General features: G+C 37.1%; 1 protein-coding gene and 1 long non-coding RNA gene across 3 annotated transcripts in view; one reads left to right on the top strand and one right to left on the bottom strand.

The window, feature by feature from the left end:
• The window catches only part of LOC133665168 (uncharacterized), a 30,881-nt gene extending 13,172 nt beyond the window's left edge, over positions 1 to 17,709 (bottom strand). Inside the window, exons 1-3 of the long non-coding RNA XR_009828709.1 lie at positions 17,631 to 17,709; positions 17,293 to 17,342; positions 3,358 to 3,529 (exon numbers count right to left, since the gene is read on the bottom strand). This is a non-coding gene — a long non-coding RNA (uncharacterized LOC133665168). The remainder of the gene's footprint in view (positions 1 to 3,357; positions 3,530 to 17,292; positions 17,343 to 17,630) is intronic.
• crispld1b (cysteine-rich secretory protein LCCL domain containing 1b) overlaps positions 1 to 23,877 on the top strand; it is a 45,736-nt gene that overhangs the window by 17,254 nt on the left and 4,605 nt on the right. For both annotated transcript variants that reach the window (XM_062070392.1, XM_062070391.1), the window contains 9 exons: positions 3,176 to 3,291; positions 3,388 to 3,488; positions 7,817 to 7,987; positions 8,057 to 8,117; positions 8,195 to 8,261; positions 10,603 to 10,733; positions 19,808 to 19,851; positions 19,936 to 20,008; positions 20,076 to 20,145. In XM_062070392.1, coding sequence (XP_061926376.1) covers positions 3,176 to 3,291; positions 3,388 to 3,488; positions 7,817 to 7,987; positions 8,057 to 8,117; positions 8,195 to 8,261; positions 10,603 to 10,733; positions 19,808 to 19,851; positions 19,936 to 20,008; positions 20,076 to 20,145 — 834 coding nt within the window. The remainder of the gene's footprint in view (positions 1 to 3,175; positions 3,292 to 3,387; positions 3,489 to 7,816; positions 7,988 to 8,056; positions 8,118 to 8,194; positions 8,262 to 10,602; positions 10,734 to 19,807; positions 19,852 to 19,935; positions 20,009 to 20,075; positions 20,146 to 23,877) is intronic.

The raw sequence follows: 23,877 nt of genomic DNA, 5'->3' as shown, positions 1-23,877 counted from the left end.
CCAATGCCAAAGTGACATTTTTGAATGCAGATTCTAATGTTGTGAATCTATGTAATGTTATTTACGACTGTGCCTGGGGGAAAGAAATAGTGGGGACGACTCCAAAATATTTATTTAAACAGAGTACATTTGCAGAAGATAAATTATGATATTTTCGGAGAGGGTGAGGCATGGTTTCATTTGCAATCCGGGAACGCCTCCGGAATCGAACATCTTGCAGACGGACTCAAAAAAGGACCGTGGAGCCAAATTTACATACAAATCTACACCACAGCATATCCAAAAGATATATATATATATATATATAGATACATATATACAAACACACATATATATATACAGCCATATATATATACACACATACACATAGACATATATATATATACACACACATATACACATTTATATAAATACACACACATATATGTATGTATACACACACACACACCACATATATATACACGCACACACACACAAACATAAATATATAAACATATATTTTTACATATATATACATATACATATACACATACATACAGTGTACATACATACAGTACATACATATATACATATATATATATATATATATATATATATATATATATATATATATATATATATATATATATATATATATATATATATATATATAAGAGATGCGCGGTTTGCGGACACACCCGCGGGTCGGGCGGATGAATGACGAAAAAAATAGATTTTAAATAGATTCGGGCGGATGGCGGTTGAACCAATTTGGAAATATATATACATAGTAAATGTATAAAGAGAATCCTATGTGTCCCAGCAACAATTGAGTGGCGCAAGTGAGCGCTCCTTCAGCGCAGCAGGGCACATTTTAGGGGCCAGGCGCTCTCGCCTGCATGAATCCTGGCACTGTAGATGCCATTTTATTCCTGCATAGTGCTAAAAAAAAAAAAAGTAAGTAGACATACGGTTGGATATGTTAAACGAATTAGTCTACGTTACCTAGGCTATACCAAATAAGATGTCTAACCTATATTGAGTTGGGTCAGCTGAATAATTGTGATGGTTACGTGTTGTTTGGGCGCACTACAATGCAAAGGAATTAAGGCAATTGCGTTGTTTATTGTGTTTTTTTTCTATTGGAGATATACTACTGTGTGTTCATTATTTGGCCTCGCTTTCAAGTGAAGCGCATCTCCGATTGGCTACAATGTAAGGCTATTTAGCCTGCTTTGTTTGTCGCGACCCTCTATTTCATTATAATTCAATTATTATTATTTATTTAATTTATTTTTGTTTAAATAGGGATGACATACATATGTTGTTGTATAATTGAAGTTTGTGCGCGTGATTGACAGCCTAAGGCTTATAGGCACATTTTTTATTTCAACTTAAAAAGGTATGAGCCTATGCCTACAACATAGGCTATGTGTTTATCTTTATTTTCCTGCCTGTCGTTGACAATGGAGATTGTCTGATATTTTGTCATGGCTGCAGATCAATCAATAAAGGTTCATCTTTGTCGTGAAATTGTTCACTGTGCACCCCGCCCTCGTCCCTATTTGAGCATTATAACGTTAACAAGTTAATATTCATTGAAATAAATTCAGAACATTTTTTTTTTACCTAACGAAAATATAGGCCTTGTCTTTCTAAAACATTTTTTTAACTTCTTAAAAGCATCCTTCTGCTTGCTGCAACTGCGCACACAAAGTGTGAGGAACGCACTCCTGGCAACAATAGTCAACACTTTCTTCATGGAAATGACAATAATATTATAATAATGATAAATACCGCCCGGGTGGCGGGCGGTTGTGGTTTTGATAAAATGTTGGTTCGGGTGGATGGCGGGTTGATGGCGGGTGGATGACGACTTTCGTGATGCGGTTGCAGATGAAATAATTGCCTATCTGCGCATCTTTAATATATATATATATATATATATATATATATATATATATATACACTACCGTTCAAAAATTTAGTGGAATAGCCTTCATTTCTAAGAACAAGAATAGACTGTGGAGTTTCAGATGAAAGTTCTCTTTTTCTGGCCATTTTGAGCGTTTAATTGACCCCACAAATGTGATGCTCCAGAAACTCAATATGCTCAAAGGAAGGTCAGTTTTGTAGCTTCTGTAACGAGCTAAAGTGTTTTCAGATGTGTGAACATGATTGCACAAAGGTTTTCTAATCATCAATTAGCCTTCTGAGCCAATGAGCAAACACATTGTACCATTAGAACACTGGAGTGATAGTTGCTGGAAATGGGCCTCTATACACCTATGTAGATATTGCACTAAAAAAACAGACATTTGCAGCTAGAATAGTCATTTACCACATTAGCAATGTATAGAGTGTACTTCTTTAAAGTTAAGACTAGTTTAAAGTTATCTTTATTGAAAAATAAGGACATTTTAATGTGACCCCAAACTTTTGAACGGTAGTGTATATATTAGGGGTGTGGGAAAAAATCGATTCGAATTCGAATCGCGATTCTCACGTTGTGCGATTCAGAATCGATTCTCATTTTTTTAAAATCTATCTTTTTTATTAATCAATGCAACAAAACAATACACAGCAATACCATAACAATGCAATCCAATTCCAAAAGCAAAGCCGAGCCAGCAACACTCAGAAGTGCAATAAACAGAGCAATTGAGAGGAGACACAAACACCACACACAACAAAGCAAAAGTAGTGAAACAAAAATGAATATTATCAACAACAGTATCAATATTAGTTACAATTTCAACATAGCAGTGATTAAAAACCCCTCATTGACATTATCATTAGACATTTATTCAAATAAAAAAAGAACAATAGTGTCACAGTGGATTACACTTGCATCGCATCTCATAAGCTTGACAACACACTGTGTCCAATATTTTCACAAAGATAAAATAAGTCATATTTTTGCTTCATTTAATAGTTAAAACTAATTTACATTATTGCAATCAGTTGATAAAACATTGTCCTTTACAATTATAAAAGCTTTTTACTCTGCTTGCATGTCAGCAGACTGGGGTAGATCCTGCTGAAATCTATGTATTGAATGAATAGACAATCCTTTTCAATCGGGAAAATATTGTTTTTGAATTGAGAATCGTGTTGAATCGAAAAAATCATTTTTGCAGACAAGTAAACACTGAAGCGTTGATGAATGTAAGCCAAAGAGGTGTTTGTGTTGTAGCTGGTGTGGGCCACCAGCAATCGTATTGGCTGTGCCATCAACGTGTGTTACAACATGAACGTGTGGGGGATGATCTGGACTAAAGCCGTCTATCTGGTCTGCAACTACTCCCCACCGTAGGTTTTGGAATTTAAAAATTATACATTCTTTCAGCGGTTATGAGTATCTTCAAACTGTGTCACCTTCTTGCTTTTCCCTTTTTTTCCTTTCAGTGGAAACTGGTGGGGTCATGCGCCCTACAAATATGGCGCTCCTTGTTCCGCATGTCCAGCCAGTTACGCTGGAGGCTGCAGAGACAATCTCTGCTACAAAGGTGCCTGCACACACTTTCTGTCTCACCTCCAAAACTGCATTCTGCAAAGGAAATGTTTTTTATTGTATTTGTTTTTTTCCATCACAATCCAACTATCCACTCAAAGTCAGTAGTCCAATGTTCAAAACCAAACAATGAACTCAGATTATACACACAGTAAACATATACTGTTGGCACTAAGAGCCTCCCCGCATTGGGGGGGAATATATATATATATATATATATATATATATATATATATATATATATATATATATATATATATATATATATATATATATATATATATATATATATATATATATATATATGTATGTACAGTCATGATCAAGAGTTTCCAATCATTTCTGCACTTGTTGGTCACAAAAAACATTCATGAAGTTTGCTTCTTTTATGAATTTATTATGGCTCTACTGAAAATGTGAGGGTCAAAAGTATACATACAGCAATGTTAATATTTGCTTACATGTCCCTTGGCAAGTTTACCTGCAATAAGGCACTTTTGGTAGCCATCCACAAGCTTCTGCTTGAATTTTTGACCACTACTCTTGACAAAATTGGTGCAGTTCAGCTAAATGTGTTGCTTTTCTGACATGGACTTGTTTCTTCAGCATTGTCCACACCTTTAAATCACATCTGACCACAGAACTTTCCTCCAGAACAGGCCTGGGCAATTATTTGACCCGGGAGGCCAGATTTAGATAAAAAAAGTGTGTCTGGGGGCCGGTATATCTATTTTTAGGAACACTATTACAAGACCTCACAATAATGATTGGAAGCTAAAAACGTTATGACAGAGCGCCTTAAAAAACGGAATGGAATTTGAAATTTTTTTACTGAATGAGAAACCCAGAATGTACATGAAAATAAAGAATGTGGGATTTACAATATTAACTATGAAGGATAAAACACTGAATATTGACAACATATTTTACAATCAACCGAAACACAACCAACAAAATGCAACAAACATAGTAAAATATGAACGCGAATGGTAAAAAAACAAAAAAACACCTACAATCTGAGATATCTCATAGTGACCAAAGTAACTAATTAGATGACCATAGTAACTAATTAGATGACCATAGTAACTAGTATATGATGCAGATTCCAAGCATTGAAAGACTTAGTACAGTTGAAGACTTAGGGTCATTATAAAACATGAGTGCACATCATAGTGGCAGCTACATTTTACATCTTAAACATCTAAAACAATTATTTACGAATGTCCGGCGGGCCAGATTGAAAAGCTCAACGGGCCGCATGCTGCCCCCGGGCCTTAATTTGCCCAGGTCTGCTCCAGAAGGTCTTATCTTTGTCCATGTGATGGCGGATGAAACAAAAATGGAGCTGTTTGGCCACAATACCCAGCAATATGTTTGGAGGAGAAAAGGTGAGGCCTTTAATCCCAGGAACACCCTTCCTACCGTCAAGCATGGTGGTGGTAGTATTATGCTCTGGGCCTGTTTTGCTCGGAAAGTAAATGGGACAATGAAAAAGGAGGATTAGCTCCAAATTCTTCAGGACAAGCTAAAATCATCAGCCCGGAGGTTGGGTCTTGGGCGCAGTTGGGTGTTCCAACAGGACAATGACCCCAAACTAGGGATGATACTCGAAACCGGTTTTCCCGGTTGTTCGATAAGAAAAGAACTGAGTCCTCGGACTCAAATCCCTTTTTGAGAACCGGTACCCGTTATCGAGACCACTATAGTAAAGAAAAAGAGTTGATTCTTTATTCGAATCCCGTCCCGACCAGAAATGCCCCGTGGGACATCACAAGAAATGACGTCACGTAGCTCCGTCATTAGGCGCAGATAGCGAAAGCAGGAAAACAATGGACGGGAAAAAGCGCTCCAAGGTGTAATAAAGTTCAAAACAAAAAGGTATAATCCAATGAATAACTTTACTGAGAGATTTGAGCAGACTACAAACACATGACCAACACTTTTACCACCAAGCGGAAACATAGCAACCAGGCTAGCAACGCACCTCCTTTACGGCAGCTGTAGCAACCTTCTTAAAACAACCGCAGCACATACATATATATACAACACTGCAGCACATACATATATATACAACACTGCAGCACATACATATATATACAACACTGCAGCACATACATATATATACAACACTGCAGCACATACATATATATACAACACTGCAGCACATACATATATATACAACACTGCAGCACATACATATATATACAACACTGCAGCACATACATATATATACAACACTGCAGCACATACATATATATACAACACCGCAGCACATACATATATATACAACACTGCAGCACATACATATATATACAACACCGCAGCACATACATATATATACAACACTGCAGCACATACATATATATACAACACTGCAGCACATACATATATATACAACACTGCAGCACATACATATATATACAACACTGCAGCACATACATATATATACAACACTGCAGCACATACATATATATATATACAACACTGCAGCACATACATATATATACAACACCGCAGCACATACATATATATACAACACTGCAGCACATACATATATATACAACACTGCAGCACATACATATATATACAACACTGCAGCACATACATATATATACAACACTGCAGCACATACATATATATACAACACTGCAGCACATACATATATATACAACACTGCAGCACATACATATATATACAACACTGCAGCACATACATATATATACAACACTGCAGCACATACATATATATATACAACACTGCAGCACATACATATATATACAACACCGCAGCACATACATATATATACAACACTGCAGCACATACATATATTTACAACACTGCAGCACATACATATATATACAACACTGCAGCACATACATATATATACAACACATCTCCCTTTTTTAACTTTTGTTTTTCTTTCCTTGTAAACGCTACAAAATCACACTGTATATGTGTTGTCTGTCTAATTATAAATAATGCAGACGAGGCGTGTTGGCTGACTTCTTGACGTTTACTTTCACAGCGTGCTCATAACCTCATTCTTAGCTGCCGGGTGGCACATGCAACAACACTTTTCGGGGCTACCGTGCATGCTTGTAACTCCCGTTGCATGCTGGGTAGTGTAGTTGTTATATTCTCTAGCTCATAACATGTTTCCCCCTATAAAGAAATAATGTTAACTCAATAAAGTGTATTTCTTTTTTTAGCTTTAACTTGTCATTTTTTAGCATTGTAACCACATTTGCAAACAACTTTTCTCTTCATAGAATTTTCTTTCAATAAAGAAATAAAGTGCAAAAATGTCAAAGCATCATAACAAACAGTTATGTCAAATAGCAGCAGAAGTGCACTTTTTGGAGAGCTGTATTATTTTCAGTTTTGTGCCCAAGGGACTGATTATATTTAACACTATATTATTATTTATACACCTATAGTGATCACAGAGACAGTTTGTTTCTGTGTTACTGTATATATTTGTTTTGCTTAAAAATCCCACTTAATATACTTTGGGTAACAACAGTCAATATTTATTTTTTTCATTTTATTTTGTTAGGGGGTAACAGTCAATATTTATTTATTAGATTTGATTTTTTTCTTATATAATAAAAGTGAGCTTTTGTTAAACCAAATATTGTGTGTTTTTTTCCATATACAACAACCTATCTGGACTCCATAAGAGAATTGGTTCGATAAGAGGATTTGATAATAGGCTCGAACTGGATAATTTCTTATCAAACATCATCCCTACCCCAAACACACCTCAAAAGTGGTAAAGGAATGGCTAAATCAGGCTAGAATGAAGGTTTTAGAATGGCCTTCCCAAAGTCCTGACTTAAAGGTGTGGACAATGCTGAAGAAACAAGTCCATGTCAGAAAAGCAACACATTTAGCTGAACTGCAGCAATTTAGTGGTCAAGTGGTCAAGCAGAAGCTTGTGGATGGCTACCAAAAGCGCTTTATTGCAGGTAAACTTGCCAAGGGACATGTAAGCAAATATTAACATTGCTGTATGTATACTTTTGACCCTCACATTTTCAGTAGAGCCATAATAAATTCATAAAAGAAGCAAACTTCATGAATGTTTTTTTGTGACCAACAAGTATGTGCTCCAATCACTACATCACAAAAAAATAAGAATGATTGTAAACTCAAGACAGCCATGACATGATGTTCTTTACAAGTGTACGTACACTTTTGACCACCACTGTACATTTCCGTGTGTTCCATATTGTTACGTGTCCAAACAGCAACATCAACTTTTCATATAGAATTGTACTTCAGTGACAAAAGTCCAACATGACACGGTACTGATATTGTCAGACGGAGGTGTCGAGAGGCGTCCTGCTCCGGAGACCGAGGAGACCAACTACATTGAACCCGAACCGGATGCCGTGAGAGAGAGGGAGCCCCAACCCAGGGCCCAGACGCCAAAGCCCTCACAACCCTCAGAGGACGTTGACAGGAACCGAGTGGTCAGCACTGAGCAGATGTGTAAGGAATGTTCCTTACAGTGTTCCATGTTGTGAACATGATGAACTCTCAGGCGTGTTCTTCTTACAGCCCAGCAGGTGGACTGTGACACCAAGCTGAGAGATCGCTGCAAAGGTACAACCTGCAACAGGTACGTTCATCTAGTACTGGTCCCTCTGATCACTAAGCACTGCATTTCTACAACACTTGACTGTGTTTACTGCCTAGATACGAGTGTCCACCCGGCTGCCTTCACGCACATGGAAAAGTGGTTGGGAGCACATTTTACGACATGGTAAATGATGGCCAACGATGATGCAATCCTTGTATTGTACAGTGGAACCCCTTTAACCAAGTCATCAAGTCCTTGGTCCGCCGCGGTCTTCTTATGGCTAAAAAGTGTCCTCTCCAGCAGACGTCCACCATCTTTTTGACTTTGACTGCATGTTAAGTAACTAATATACATACACTATATTGCCAAAAGTATTTGGCCACCTGCCTTGACTCACATATGAACTTGAAGTGCCATACCAGTCCTAACCCATAGGCTTCAATATTACCTTTTGCAGCTATTACAGCTTCAACTCTTCTGGGAAGGCTGTCCACAAGGTTGCCGAGTGTGTTTATAGCAATTTCCCACCATTCTTCCAAAAGGCGCATTGGTGAGGTCACACACGAGAAGGCCTGGCTCTCAGTCTCCGTTCTAATTCATCCCCAGGTCAGGACTCTGTGCAGGCCAGTCAAGTTCATCCACACCCAGACTCTGTCATCCATGTCTTTATGGACCTTGCTTTGTGCACTGGTGCACAGTCATGTTGGAAGAGGAAGGGGCCCCGCTCCAAACTGTTCCCACCAGGTTGGGAGCATGGAACTGTCCAAAAAATGTTTTTGGTATCCTGGAGCATTCAAAGAACTAACTCCTGAAAAACACCCCCACACCATAATTCCTCCTCCACCAAATGTCACACTCGGCACAATGCAGTCCGAAATGTAGCGTTGTCCTGGCAACCTCCAAAGCCAGACTGCTCCATCAGATTGCCAGATGTAAAAGTGTGATTCATCAGTCCAGAGAAGGCGTCTCCACTGCTCTAGAGTCCAGTGGTGATGTCCTTTACACCACTGCATCCCACGCTTTGCACTGGACTTGGTGATGTACGGCTTAGATGCAGCTGCTCGGCCATGGAAAGCCATTGCGTGAAGCTCTCTGCGTACTGCACGTGGGCTAATTGGAAGGTGACATGAAGTTTGGAGCTGTGTAGCAAGTGACTGTGCAGAAAGTCTTTGCACTATGCTGACCTCTCTGTCAGTTTACCTGGTGGCTGAGTTGCTGTTGTTCCCAAACTCTTCACTTTTCTTAGAATAAAGTTGACTTTAGAATATTTAGGAGCGACTGGATTTGTTGCACAGGTGGCATCCTGTGACAGTTCCACGCTGGAAATCACTGAGAGCGGCCCATTCTTTCACAAATGTTTGTAGAAACAGTCTCCATGCCTAAGTGCTTGATTTGATACACCTGTGATTAGTGATTAGTGATTCTCATCATTTGGATGGCTCGCTAAATACTTTTGGCAATATAGTATATCCATGTACCTTTCAGCATTAATGGTGCCTTCACAGATGTGTAAGTTACCCATGACTTGGGCACTAATACACCCCCATACCATCACACATGCTGCCTTTTACACTTTCACCCTAGAACAATCCGGATGGTTATTTTCCTCTTTGGTCCGGAGGACACGACGTCCAGTTTCCTAAAACAATTTGAAATGTGGACTCGTCAGACCACAGAACACTTTTCCACTTTGCATCAGTCCATCTTAGATGAGCTCAGGCCCAGCGAAGCGTTTCTGGGTGTTGTTGATAAATGGCTTCGGCTTTGCATAGTAGAGTTTTAACTTGCACTTACAGATGTAATGACCAACTGTAATTACGGACAGTGGTTTTCTGAAGTGTTCCTGAGCCCATGTGGTGATATCCTTTACACACTGATGTGGCTTTTTGATGCAGTAGCGCCTGAGGGATCCAAGGTGTGTAATATCATGGCTTACGTGCAGTGATTTCTCCACATTCTCTCAACCTTTTGATGATATTACGGAGCGTAGATGGTGAAATCCCTAAATTCCTTGAGAAATGTTGTTCTTAAACAATTTGCTCAGGCATTTGTTGACAAAGTGGTGACCCTCGCCCCGTCCTTGTTTGTGAATGACTGAGCATTTCATGGAAGCTGCTTTTATACCCAATCATGGCACCCACCTGTTCCCAATTAGCCTGTTCACCTGTGGGTTGTTCCGAATAACTCTTTGATGAGCATTCCTCAACTTTCTCAGTCTTTTTTGCCACTTGTGCCAGCTTTTTTTGAGACATCAAATTCCAAATGAGCTAATATTTGCAAAAAATAACAGTTTACCAGTTGGAACGTTAAATATCTTGTATTTGCAGTCTATTTAATTGAATATAGGTTGAAACTCCAGGGTGTTTAGTTAGGTGTTAACATGCGTTTCAAAAAGTTGGTTTTAACCCTATTCATGCGATCATTTCCATTTTTTTCCAAGAGCATGTAACCTTAGTGAGCGTCGAGCATGTGAAGGAACATCGGTTGGACCTTTTTGAAAGTGGCAGTGTATTTTCTGACCCAGCAATCCAGTGTGTGTGGCGCGGCGCTGCATGCGGGCGTGATTGACAACGATGGAGGATGGCTGGATGTTACCCGACTTGGTAGAAAACAACACTTCTCCAAATCATACAAGAATGGAATTCAGTCGATTGGGTAGGAACTTGTATTTTCTGTCTAAAGTCGACTAACTTGTTTTCGGGTGTTGCAGCAGAGGTGGATAGAGTAGCCCTAAGAGTATTCCTCAATTATTTTTTGTTACGCCCCCTTTCTAGCCATAAGGACTATAACTGTAAGCCGCGACTAAAAATCGTATCATTCGTCTATCAAATTGTCACGAGTACACCTTTACATAACATTGTGTCCTTCTTAACATTAAAAAAAACTAAAACAGGTCAACTTACAACAAATAATAACTTTATTAACATTGTTTTATTACTCTGTAACAGAAAAATGTAAAGTGCATCAATTTGCCTGAACTAAAAAAATAAAACATTTTTGACTGACGGAAAACAAGAATAAACTCAATAAATAATACACATAGGGAAAAAAACACACTAACCTACAAAACAAACATTACTAAAAACATTTGTGATTATTTTTATTTGTAAATAAAAATGAGGGAATCAGGATTATTGTTTACAACAAGCACGTTTTGTGGTGCGCAGCTTTTCGAAAGGGTTTGAGCAAGATACTGATAAAGCAAGTTCCCCGGGGTCACAATTTATTTTTTAACAAATTTGCAAAATTAAAAAAAAAAGCTTTTCTCATTGTAATTATGGGGTATTGTGCAGAGGTGTGGACTCGAGTCACATGACTTGGACTCGAGTCAGACTCGAGTCATCAATTTGATGACTTTAGACTCGACTTGACAAAATGTAAAGAGACTTGCAACTCGACTTAGACTTTAACATCAATGACTTGTGACTTCACTTGGACTTGAGCCTTTTGACTTGACATGACTTGCTACTTTCCCCAAAACCCAAAGCTTAAAAAGTTATTTGGGAGCGCGCCGCCCCGTATTTTTCATTTTCTTCGTCTGTGTCTATCAGCGTGTTACTCTGTTGTTCCTGTCAGCGTGTGTGCTCTCAATAAAACAGCTAATCAAATTAGATCTACGTTGTTTTCATCCCACAGCATTCATCCAATCAAATTGCAGGACAACCAATGAAGAAGAATTGTCAAACAATGCGGCAGTGAGAAACAATTATGCCAAAGTTAATTTCGTTCGGGTATTAAAACTACGACTTGGTCAACAAAAAACGAATTACTGTATGCAAATCACGCAGTTCGAATATTACAGACGGAGACGCAACAACTTCCAACTTCGTTCGACATTTGAAGTTGCACAAAGGGTAAGTTTTGAATGTAAGCTAACGTTTATTGGCTAAGTAACGTAACTTTTATTTGCTGTGTAGTTAAATCACTGAGGCTGGAAACTCACTGCTAACGTTATAACCATAGACATCTTCTAAGGGTACGCAGCATGGAGCGCTACTGCCTACAGGCGCAGACGAGACGCGGGACCGCCATCTTGGAGTGGTGATCCGCTCCACTCAGTGCAATTCATTTGGCAGGAGCAATGAACTGTCAGCGCATTTAATTCATTTTACCTCATTGAATACCACTCATTTTCACGCGTTTTTTTGTTATATATGTAGCTATGATAAAGGACACGTTTGGCGTGTTTTATTATTCATAGTTTGCTTAACAGTAATATAATATTCTTATACGCTATAAGTGACCAGACGTCCCAGATCAAAATTGGGAATATAATCCCAGAGAAAGGGGAAAAAAACGGTCAGCTATTTTTAAATGGAAGAAACAATATGATTAGGTTATATATACATGCATATATCCTACATAAACAATGTATGAATACATGAGATATCTATATATCTTACAGACTGTATCTCTGTTGCTGCAGCAGCAGAGAGTTTATTCTGTCTTGACACTTTGTATTGATATTTTGTATTACATTCTTCCCTTAAATGATCATGTTTACAGTGATTGTTTTATATGTATTTTTTATGTATGTCGCTTTGGATAAAAGCGTCTGCCAAAAACTTCATCATAAACATATATAAACACCTGAAAATCTTTATATCAGCTAAAACCACCAATTTGTTTCACTAGATTCAGAATAAAACCAAATTCTGTCTTATCCAACAATGTTAGTATTTGAATATTGTTACTTGAAGACTTATTCCTGGTTACAATTATACTGATAAGAAAGTATTGTCTTATATTTTGCCTAAAATGAGAATGCATTATAATCAGTGGCGGCTGGTGAATTGTGTTTTAGGTGGGGCTGAAAGTTTGTAAACCAAACCCTTGTAATAATAATAATAATGGATTAGATTTATATAGCGCTTTTCTAGACACTCAAAGCGCTTCACAGAGAAGTGAGAACCCATCATTCATTTTTACAACTCATTCATTCATCATTCATTCTCCGGTGTGAGCGGCACCGGGGGAAAGGGTGAAGTGTCCTGCCCAAGGACACAACGGCAGCGATTTTTTTTTGGATGGTAAGAGGCGGGGAGCGAACCTGCAACCCTCAGGTTTCTGGCAAGGCCGCTCTACCCATTACGCCATGCCGCCCCCAGGGGCGTCATCCTCCCCCAGAAGATTTCTTTGTGATTTTCACATAAAAATATTGAAGATCTTTGCTCCTTCTCAACTCTGTGATAATATTATTTTCATAAATTACAACCAATAGTACATTAATGTTAAATCTTACTTGTGAAAAGTAATCCCCCGATTCCTATTTTCAACAGTCCGCTCATTTGAGTAGGAAAACGCTGAACACCATCTTTGTTTTCTACCTGTCAACTGTCAGTTTAGGCTGCTCGCCGGCTCCTCATCACCACTTCAAGATGGCGGCCAAATTGCTCGCGTCTCAGCAACCAATGCTGCGTCTACTTATAAGATGTCTATGGTTATAACGTCATTGCAAACACAGCAATCTGTTGCGTCCACTGCAGTTCGCTACCTTATTCATACTTTTTGTCTAGTGATTTTTTTAAAGCAGGGTTGCATGAGGTACCTATACTTAACGTTACATTAGTCAATGTATCACACACAGTAACGTAACGTTAGACGGCGGTCAGCAGCACCGCATATTTTAGCCACCTACAAAAAGACAAACATAGTCAAATAAAGGTCAGTTAAAATGTATACTATATTAAGAATATGTGTACATATTGCATAGGGCCCTGACATCTAAAAAGTACAACTCTGTTCATTGTTTTGTTCATGTTTTTGTTATGTTTTTCATGTGTATGCACACATAAACACACATACAGTATGAGATGAGATCAATGAGATAAGGTAAGAACGGGATAGAAACTGCTGTGGAACTAGTTACAATGCAATATGCCATGGAAATACAATGTTAACACGTTTGTGCAAATAAGTACAGTTGCACTTGTTTTTGCAAATGTGTTTATTCTGTAAAGGAATGAGTTAAATGTTTAAAATGACTGGTTAATAGTACTATTATGAAGTGCAATGTCAGCACTATTTTTTTCATGCAATTTCAAATGCACTTGTTTTAATAAATAAATACAGCGTTTTAAAAGCATAAACAATCTGTGTAAATATATTAGTCTGTGGTTAAAAGGACTTGAAAGGACTCGAAACTCAAAATGCAGGACTTGGGACTTGACTTGAGACTTTCCAGTCTTGACTTTGGACTTGACTCGGGACTTGCCTGTCTTGACTCGGGACTTGACTCGAGACTTGAGGGCAAAGACTTGAGACTTACTTGTGACTTGCAAAGCAATGACTTGGTCCCACCTCTGGTATTGTGTGTAGAATCTTTAGGAGAAAACTTTTTTTTAATCAAATTTTTAAATGAAATGAGTTTATTTGGGTCATATAATCAACCATTTTGTGTGATCAATTTAACAGCAGATTATACATATTAACAATCATACACACACAAAAATAAAAAGGAATAGGCTGAAGCCTAGGCTTATACTTGCCTCGCCTATACATTCACTAAAAATTAGATTGCCTGGAACATCAACGTTAAAAAAATCAATGGGATGAAAGTAATCGTTGATATATTTTATAATTTTCCATTATTTCACCTTTTAAGGCTTTCTTAAACCTTAAAGAACTCATCACTGAGCTTGTTCCACCATTTAACTCCTAAAACTGAAATACATTTGTATTTTATATTTCTTCTTACTTTACATATTTCAAAAATCAACACCCCCGTAAATGATAGTTTTCTCCTCTTAATTTAAAAAACCTAACAATACAAGCTGGAAGGCTGTTGTTCTTTACTCGAAACACCATTTCCATTGTTTTTAAAAACACAATATCTGAACATTTTAACATATTAGAACTTACGAATAATGGATTGGTAGTTTCATAGTAGCACGCTTGGTGTATTATTCTAATTACCGTATTTTTCGGAGTATAAGTCGCTCCGGAGTATAAGTCGCACCTGCCGAAAATGCATAATAAAGAAGGAAAAAAACATATAAAAGTCGCACTGGAGTACAAGTCGCATTTTTGGGGGAAATGTATTTGATAAAAGCCAACAGCAAGAATAGACATTTGAAAGGCAATTTAAAATGTCTAAAGAATAGTGAACAACAGGCTGAATAAGTGTACGTTATATGAGGCATAAATAACCAACTGCTATGTTAACCTCACATATTATGGTAAGAGTCATTTAAATAACTATAACATATAGAATATGCTATACGTTTACCAAACAATCTGTCACTCCTAATCGCTAAATCCCATGAAATCTTATACGTCTAGTCTCTTACGTGAATGAGATCAATAATATTATTTGTTATTTTACGCCAATGTGTTAATCATTTCACACATAAGTCGCTCCTGAGTATAAGTCGCACCCCCGGCCAAACTATGAATAAAACTGTGACTTATAGTCCGAAAAATACGGTACCTTTTTTTGAAGTTTAATTATCGGGTCTATGTTTGTTTTATAAACATTTCCCCAAACTTCAACACAATATGTTAGATATGGAAAAATAAAAGACTAATATAACTTATGCAGACATTTCTTATTCAGCATGTGTCTTACTTTATAACGAATAGCAATGGATTTGGATATTTTTCCCTTTATATATTCAACATACCGTAATTTATGATCAATTATTATTCCCAAGAACTTAGTTTCATATACTCTATCAATTTCCACTTGATTTAATTTTGTTTCACAATTTGTCCTTGCACCACTAAACACCATTAATTTAGTTTTCTTATCATTTAATTATAACTTATTAATATCAAACCATTTTTTAGCTCAACCTCTATTATCCTCAACACTTCCTTCAAGTCTTCTCCTGAAAGATATATACTGCAAAAATATGTCAAATAAGGGTGATATTTGCTTATTTACTGTCTGATAAGATCATTCTTCTCACTAAGCAGATTTTATGTTAGAGTGTTTTACTTGTTTTAAGTGTTTTGGACCTAAATGATGTCAGTAAGATATTACAGCTTGTTGCTGAGATTTGATGAGCTATATTGATTAAAACATGCTTGAAACTAGAATATCAACTGTTGCAAAGCTGTGTCATCAACACTCACAAGTAGAAAACTACTTTTTTAAAGTAATCATTTCTTACTTCAAGCATGAAAAAAAAAACATTTCACATGTGACATTTCTAACAATTTTGAACAGAAATAGTTCATGCACATTCAGATAAATTATTCAAAATTACAATTAAAAAATGTTTGGCCGGAGCTGTATGCGCACTAATTGACTGAAAGAGCACGCACTTGGCGCGATGATGTCATGTTATCGATGGAAAAATGCATTTTTAGACAATATGATTTGCCTGAGCGGCTAGGAGACCCCGAGAGTAACAAGTGGTTGCCTTGTTGCCTTTCCATTAAGAACAATAAATTTGTTTTTAGTATAAGTTTGCTGGTTTCAAGAAATGTAATGCCGAGCGCATATCATTATGTCAAGATAATGGCACTAGCATTTACTTCATTTAAGAATATTTTTCAACATAATGAGCAAAAAGGTCTAATTTTTTTTCTATCAAGAAAAGTGCACTTGTTATTAGTGAGAATATACTTATTTTAAGTAATTTTTGGGTTCATTGAGGTTAGCTAATTTTACTTGTTTTGGAAAGTCTTGACAAGCCAAATTTTCTTGTTCTATTGGCAGATAATTGTTGCTTAGTTCAAATAAAATACCACTAATTTTTGTATGTTTTTTTCGTGTTTTTGAACACTGACTTTTTGCAGTGTACATTTGCATCATCTGCAAACATAATACATTTCAATTTATTACATACTGAAAAAATATCCTTTAAATAAAGTATGAATAACTTAGGTCCCAATACCGAGCCACAAGTCACTCTTCTTGGCTGTGATTTAGTCGTATTAATTTCCACATATTGAGATCTATTACTTAAATAACTACTTAACTAACCACTGTTGTGAAACACCTCTTATGCCATAGTTTTACCATTTTGGAATAAGGCCGTAACATAACAAAATACAACTTACCGCAATGTGTTTTGTTTTTAATTGGAAGCGGAATTATTGTAGGCCTAAACTTCTACTGAGACAGATGATGATAGAAATGTTTGTTTTCATAGTTTTTAAGTAAACATTAAGGTGTCGCTTTTTACAGTGGGGCTGACAGTTCGGTCACGTGACTGCCAGACACCGTTTGATTGGTGAATTGGAGTTAGAGTTCCCCAGCGCTTACCTCTGATTGGTCGAACAGAGTCACGTGACAGTGCCGGCTGGAAGAAGTCTCTGTAACAGCCAATAAGTTGTCTCAATATATTATAAATAAACGTAGCGATCTGAATGAAACTCAATAACAAAGTAGACACATTACTAAAATTAAATACAATATTCATTTATGTAACAATATGTAAACACATCGAGTCACACAAACTAGCATGCTAACGCTAACTAGCTACTCGTTAGCTAGCTTAATGTGAACATGAATACAGCACGCATTACAAACGTCGTATTTAAACTTGTACAATCACATTGTTGTAAAACAAACAACCATTTAATTGTACAAAGTGAACTTACAGGCTTTAGAAGTGAAAAACGCTGCTAGTAGAACCAATCTCGGGCGTCTCCGTAAAACCGGAAGTGACTCATACGTGACGTCACAAGGACCGGAAGTAAACCCCATTTTGGTTTTAAAAAAAGAGTTATAACTTTACTTTAAAACGCTGTCTACCGCTAAAAAACAAAAAGCTGTGAAAAATATGATGCTATGCTCCAAATTTAGGCTATTTACAGAACTTGTGTGAGCATATAACTATACAGTCACGATCAAAAGTGTACGTACACTTGTAAAGAACGTCATGGCTGTCTTGAGTTTCCAATCATTTCTACAACTCTTATTTTTTTGTGATGTAGTGATTGGAGCACATACTTGTTGGTCACAAAAAACATTCATGAAGTTTGCTTCTTTTATGAATTTATTATGGCTCTACTGAAAATGGGACCTGACAAAGATAAGACCTTATGGAGGAAAGTTCTGTGGTCAGATGAAACAAAAATGAAGCTTGTTTGGCCACAATACCCAGCAATATGTTTGGAGGAGAAAAGGTGAGGCCTTTAATCCCAGGAACACCATTCCTACCGTCAAGCATGGTGGTGGTAGTATTATGCTCTGGGCCTGTTTTGCTGCCAATGGAACTGCTGCTTTACAGAGAGTACATGGGAGGATTACCTCCAAAATTGGTGCAGTTCAGCTAAAATGTGTTGTTTTTCTGACATGGACTTGTTTCTTCAGCATTGTCCACACATTTAAGTCAGGACTTTGGGAAGGCCATTCTAAAACCTTCATTCTAGTCTGATTTAGCCATTCCTTGACCACTTTTGAGGTGTGTTTGGGGTCATTGCCCTGTTGGAACACCCAACTGTGCCCAAGACCCAACCTCCGGGCTGATGATTTTAGCTTGTCCTGAACAATTTGGAGCTAATCCTCCTTTTTCATTGTCCCATTTACTCTCCGAGCAAAACAGGCCCAGAGCATAATACTTACACCACCATGCTTGACGGTAGGCATGGTGTTCCTGGGATTAAAGGCCTCACCTTTTCTCCTCCAAACATATTGCTGGGTATTGTGGCCAAACAGCTCCACTTTTGTTTCATCTGACCACAGAACTTTCCTCCAGAAGGTCTTATCTTTGTCCATTTTCAGTAGAGCCATAATAAATTCATAAAAGAAGCAAACTTCATGAATGTTTTGTTGTGAGCAACAAGTATGTGCTCCAATCACTACATCACAAAAAAAATAATGATTGTAAACTCAAGACAGCCATGACATGATGTTCTTTACAAGTGTACGTACACTTTTGACCACCACTGTATATGTATTTTACATTCTACTATAATTACTTTATTGCATTAACAACCCGCTGTAAATGTTGAACTTTATAAATAAAGGTGTATATATATATTTTTTTAATATTTAAAAGAAACGTTTTGGCTTTAGCATAAGAAATATTTTAAAACTCTTTGCATATAAAAAAGAAAGATGCTAAACATATTTAAATACTCCAATAACAACAAAAAGGCTCCTATGGAGCCAGAACAAGGAGTGTTTCTTCTTTGCAAAAAATACTCAAGCAAAAGTCAAAAGTATGTTGCAATTAAACTCCTCTGACAAGTAGACTGTATGTGTCAGGTTCAAACACTGATGACATCTATTAAACAAGACAAGAAGCAAGGAATCAAACAGAGGCAGAATTACATTTTGCTCAATTGAGGAGAAACGTGTCAAACTGTAACCTCTTACAGTGTCACCCACGCTCTGGCGGAAGATTGTACGCCACCTCTTTTTATTTGGATTTTCCCTGTTTACATAACAACAGCTGTTTCTAAAGGAATGGGGAGTATGTAAACGTTAATTGTTTTCGGTCACATTAACACAAAAGAAAAAGATGCCTCGGGCTTGGGGTGGTCCTGGATTCAGCTTGAGCAGGTCTTCGATGACAATAGATAACCCCCTCCCGTCTCCTCCCATCGTACACAATGGAATTTTCCAAGCCTTTGCTTGGTGCAACAAAGACAGTCATTGGGAACTCAGAGAACGGAAAGTTTTTGGATCATTTACATACAATTTTTTCTGACAGTATGCGAAAAGTTATTCAAGTAAATATAACAGAGTAAATGTAAATACCCACCCCTGTGTTGCAGTCAGGCCATAATGTGGGAAATGATGCTCATTGATGATTGTTTTAATGTCACAGGAAGAACAGAAGTGCCAATTCCTTCAAGATAGAGTCGGTTCCTAGTAAGAAACCTTGTTTACAGAAAGAACTATTTGTATAATGTACATGTTGTACATGTATTTATATGCTGTACTGTTTCCTCCCAGTCAAGGCGGTGACGTGTGACACCACCGTGGCGTCGTACTGTCCCTTTAAGAAGCCCGTGCGACACTGCCCCAGGTAACCTCTCAGTGTTCGCCAACCTGATGACCTCATTCATTTTTTATTTTTTTATTTTTTTTTGCAGGTTGTATTGTCCCAGAAACTGTCTACGTGAGAGTCAAGGCAGAGTCGTCGGAAGTAAATATTACTTTGATGTAAGCCATTCAAACATTTTCATAACATTAGGTCAAAAGTGTACGTACACTTGTAAAGAACATCATGTCATGGCTGTCTGGAGTTTACAATCATTCTTATTTTTTTGTGATGTAGTGATTGGAGCACATACTTGTTGCTCACAAAAACATTCATGAAGTTTGCTTCTTTTATGAATTTATTATGTGTCTACTGAAAATGTGAGCAAATGTGCTGGGTCAAAAGTAGTGTGAATTTGTGAAGTGAATTATATTTATATAGCGCTTTTTCTCTAGCGACTCAAGTCCCGACTTTTTGACAAGAAATGTCCCACTTTTTGATAAGTGGAAAAAATCACAACTTTTTGACACTTAGAAAAAATCCCAATTTTTTGACAAAAAAAACCCAGACTTTTTGACACTTGAAAAAATCCCGACTTTTTGACAAAAAAATTTCCGACTCTTTGACACTTAGAAAAAAATCCTGACTTTTTCACCAAAAAAATTCAGACAATTTGGCACCTAGAAAAAAATTCTGACTTTTTGACACTTAAAAAAAAATTCTGACTTTTTGACACTTAGAAAAAAATCCTGACATTTTGATAAAAAAATCCCGATTTTTTGACACTTGAAAAAATCCCGATTTTTTGACACTTGAAAAAAACCCGATTTTTTCACAAAAAAATTCAGATTTTTTGACACTTAGAAAAAAATCCAGACTATTTGACAAAAACATTTCAGACTCTTTGACACTTGGAAAAAAATCCAGACTTTTTCACCAAAAAAATTCAGACAATTTGGCACTTAGAAAAAAATTCTGACTTTTTGACACTTAAAAAAAAATTCTGACTTTTTGACATTTAAAAAAAAATCCCGACATTTTGACAAAAAAATCCCGATTTTTTGACACTTGAAAAAATCCCGATTTTTTGACACTTGAAAAAAACCCGATTTTTTCACAAAAAAATTCAGATTTTTTGACACTTAGAAAAAAATCCCGACTATTTGACAAAAACATTTCAGACTCTTTGACACTTGGAAAAAAATCCAGACTTTTTCACCAAAAAAATTCAGACAATTTGGCACTTAGAAAAAAATCCCGACTTATTCACCAAAAAAATTCCGACTTTTTGACAAAAAAAATTCCGACTCTTTGACACTTGGAAAAAAATCCAGACTTTTTCACCAAAAAAATTCAGACAATTTGGCACTTAGAAAAAAATCCCCCTCTTGTCCCCACAATTCCCCCCTCTGTCTTCCTTTTTCTCTCTTTCTATCCCCTCCTGCTCCGGCCCGGCTGCACCAAATGATAATATAAATACATTTAATAAAGTCAAAATACAAGTAAGGCAACAAGAGAAGTATCCTACACTTCTCTTTTGTAAAGTAAATCTGAACAGCCGATATGGGCATCTACATCTGCTATATGATTTGCCCGAGAAGCTGGGCAGGACATTATAAAAATAAAAAAAAATAAATAAAAAAATCCCGATTTATTCACCAAAAAAATTCAGACTTTTTGACACTTGGAAAAAAAATCAGACTTTTTGACACTTAGAAAAAAATCCCGACATTTTTAAAGAAAAAATCCAGATTTTTTGACACTTAGAAAAAAATCCCGACATTTTTAAAGAAAAAATCCAGATTTTTTGACACTTGAAAAAAATCCCGATTTTTTTCACAAAAAAAATTCCAATTTTCTGACACTTAGAAAAAAATCCCAACTATTTGACAAAAACATTTCTGACTCTTTGACACTTAGAAAAAATCCTGGGTCTACTGAAAATGTGCTGGGTCAAAAGTAGTGTGAATTAGTGAAGTGAATTATATTTATATAGCGCTTTTTCTCTAGCGACTCAAATCCCGACTTTTTGACCAAAAAATGTCCCACTTTTTGACAAGTGGAAAATATCCCAACTTTTTGACACTTAGAAAAAAAGTCAGACTTTTTGACACTTAGAAAAAAAGTCAGACTTTTTGACACTTACAAAAAAATCCCGACATTTTGACAAAAAAATCCAGATTTTTTGACACTTGAAAAAATCCCGATTTTTTCACAAAAAAAATTCAGATTTTTTCACAAAAAAAATTCAGATTTTTTGACACTTAGAAAAAAATCCCGATTTTTTGACACTTAGAAAAAAATCCAGATTTTTTGACACTTAGAAAAAAATCCCGACTATTTGACAAAAACATTTCCGACTCTTTGACACTTAGAAAAAATCCTGGGTCTACTGAAAATGCGCTGGGTCAAAAGTAGTGTGAATTAGTGAAGTGAATTATATTTATATAGCGCTTTTTCTCTAGCGACTCAAATCCCGACTTTTTGACCAAAAAATGTCCCACTTTTTGACAAGTGGAAAAAATCCCAATTTTTTGCCCAAAAAAATCCCGACTTTTTGACACTTGAAAAAATCCCGGCTTTTTGACAAAAACATTTCCGACTCTTTGACACTTGGAAAAAAATCCAGACTTTTTCACCAAAAAAATTCAGACTATTTGGCACTTAGAAAAAAATTCAGACTTTTTGACACTTAAAAAAAAATTCTGACTTTTTGACACTTAGAAAAAAATCCCGACATTTTGACAAAAAAATCCAGATTTTTTGACACTTGAAAAACCTCCGATTTTTTCACAAAAAAAATTCCGATTTTTTGACACTTAGAAAAAAATCCTGACTATTTGACAAAAACATTTCCGACTCTTTGACACTTAGAAAAAATCCTGGGTCTACTGAAAATGTGCTGGGTCATAAGTATACATACTGTTTTTGATTTTGAAGATTAAATCACTTTTGAGGTGTGTTTGGGGTCATTGTCCTGTTGGAACACCCAACAAGACCCAACCTCCGGGCTGATGATTTTAGCTTGTCCTGAAGAATTTGGAGCTAATCCTCCTTTTTCATTGTCCCATTTAAAGCAGCAGTTCCATTGGCAGCAAAACAGGCCCAGAGCATAATACTATCACCACCACGCTTGACTGTAGGAATGGTGTTCCTGGGATTAAAGGCCTCACCTTTTCTCCTCCAAACATATTGCTGGGTATTGTGGCCAAACAGCTCCACTTTTGTTTCATCTGACCACAGAACTTTCCTCCGGAAGGTCTTATCTTTGGGCAGCACGGTGGAACAGGGGTTAGTGCATGTGCCTCACAATACGAAGGTCCTGAGTTCAATCCCGGGCTCGGGATCTTTCTGTTTGGAGTTTGCATGTTCTCCCCGTGACTGCGTGGGTTCCCTCCGGGTACTCCGGCTTCCTCCCACCTCCAAAGACATGCACCTGGGGATAGGCCCCTCCCACCTCCAAAGACATGCACCTGGGGATAGGCCCCTCCCACCTCCAAAGACATGCACCTGGGGATAGGTTGATTGGCAACACTAAATGGTCCCTAGTGTGTGAATGTTGTCTATCTGTGTTGGCCCTGTGATGAGGTGGCGACTTGTCCAGGGTGTACCCCGCCTTCCGCCCGAATGCAGCTGACATAGGCTCCAGCGCCCCCCGCGACTACCAAGCGGTAGAAAATGGATGGTTGGATGGGTCTTATCTTTGTCCATGTGATGCTAGAATGAAGGTTTTAGAATGGCCTTCCCAAAGTCCTGACTTAAAGGTGTGGACAATGCTGAAGAAACAAGTCCATGTCAGGAAAAGCAACACATTTAGCTGAACTGCAGCAATTTAGCTTGTGGATGACTACCAAAAGCGCCTTATCACTATCACAAAACATAATAGTTGTAGAAATGATTGTAAACTCAAGACA

Source organism: Entelurus aequoreus, linkage group LG14 (assembly GCF_033978785.1).
Source record: "Entelurus aequoreus isolate RoL-2023_Sb linkage group LG14, RoL_Eaeq_v1.1, whole genome shotgun sequence".
In the NCBI taxonomy this organism is placed as follows: Eukaryota; Metazoa; Chordata; class Actinopteri; order Syngnathiformes; family Syngnathidae; genus Entelurus; species Entelurus aequoreus.
This window is presented reverse-complemented; position numbering and strand designations above follow the sequence as displayed.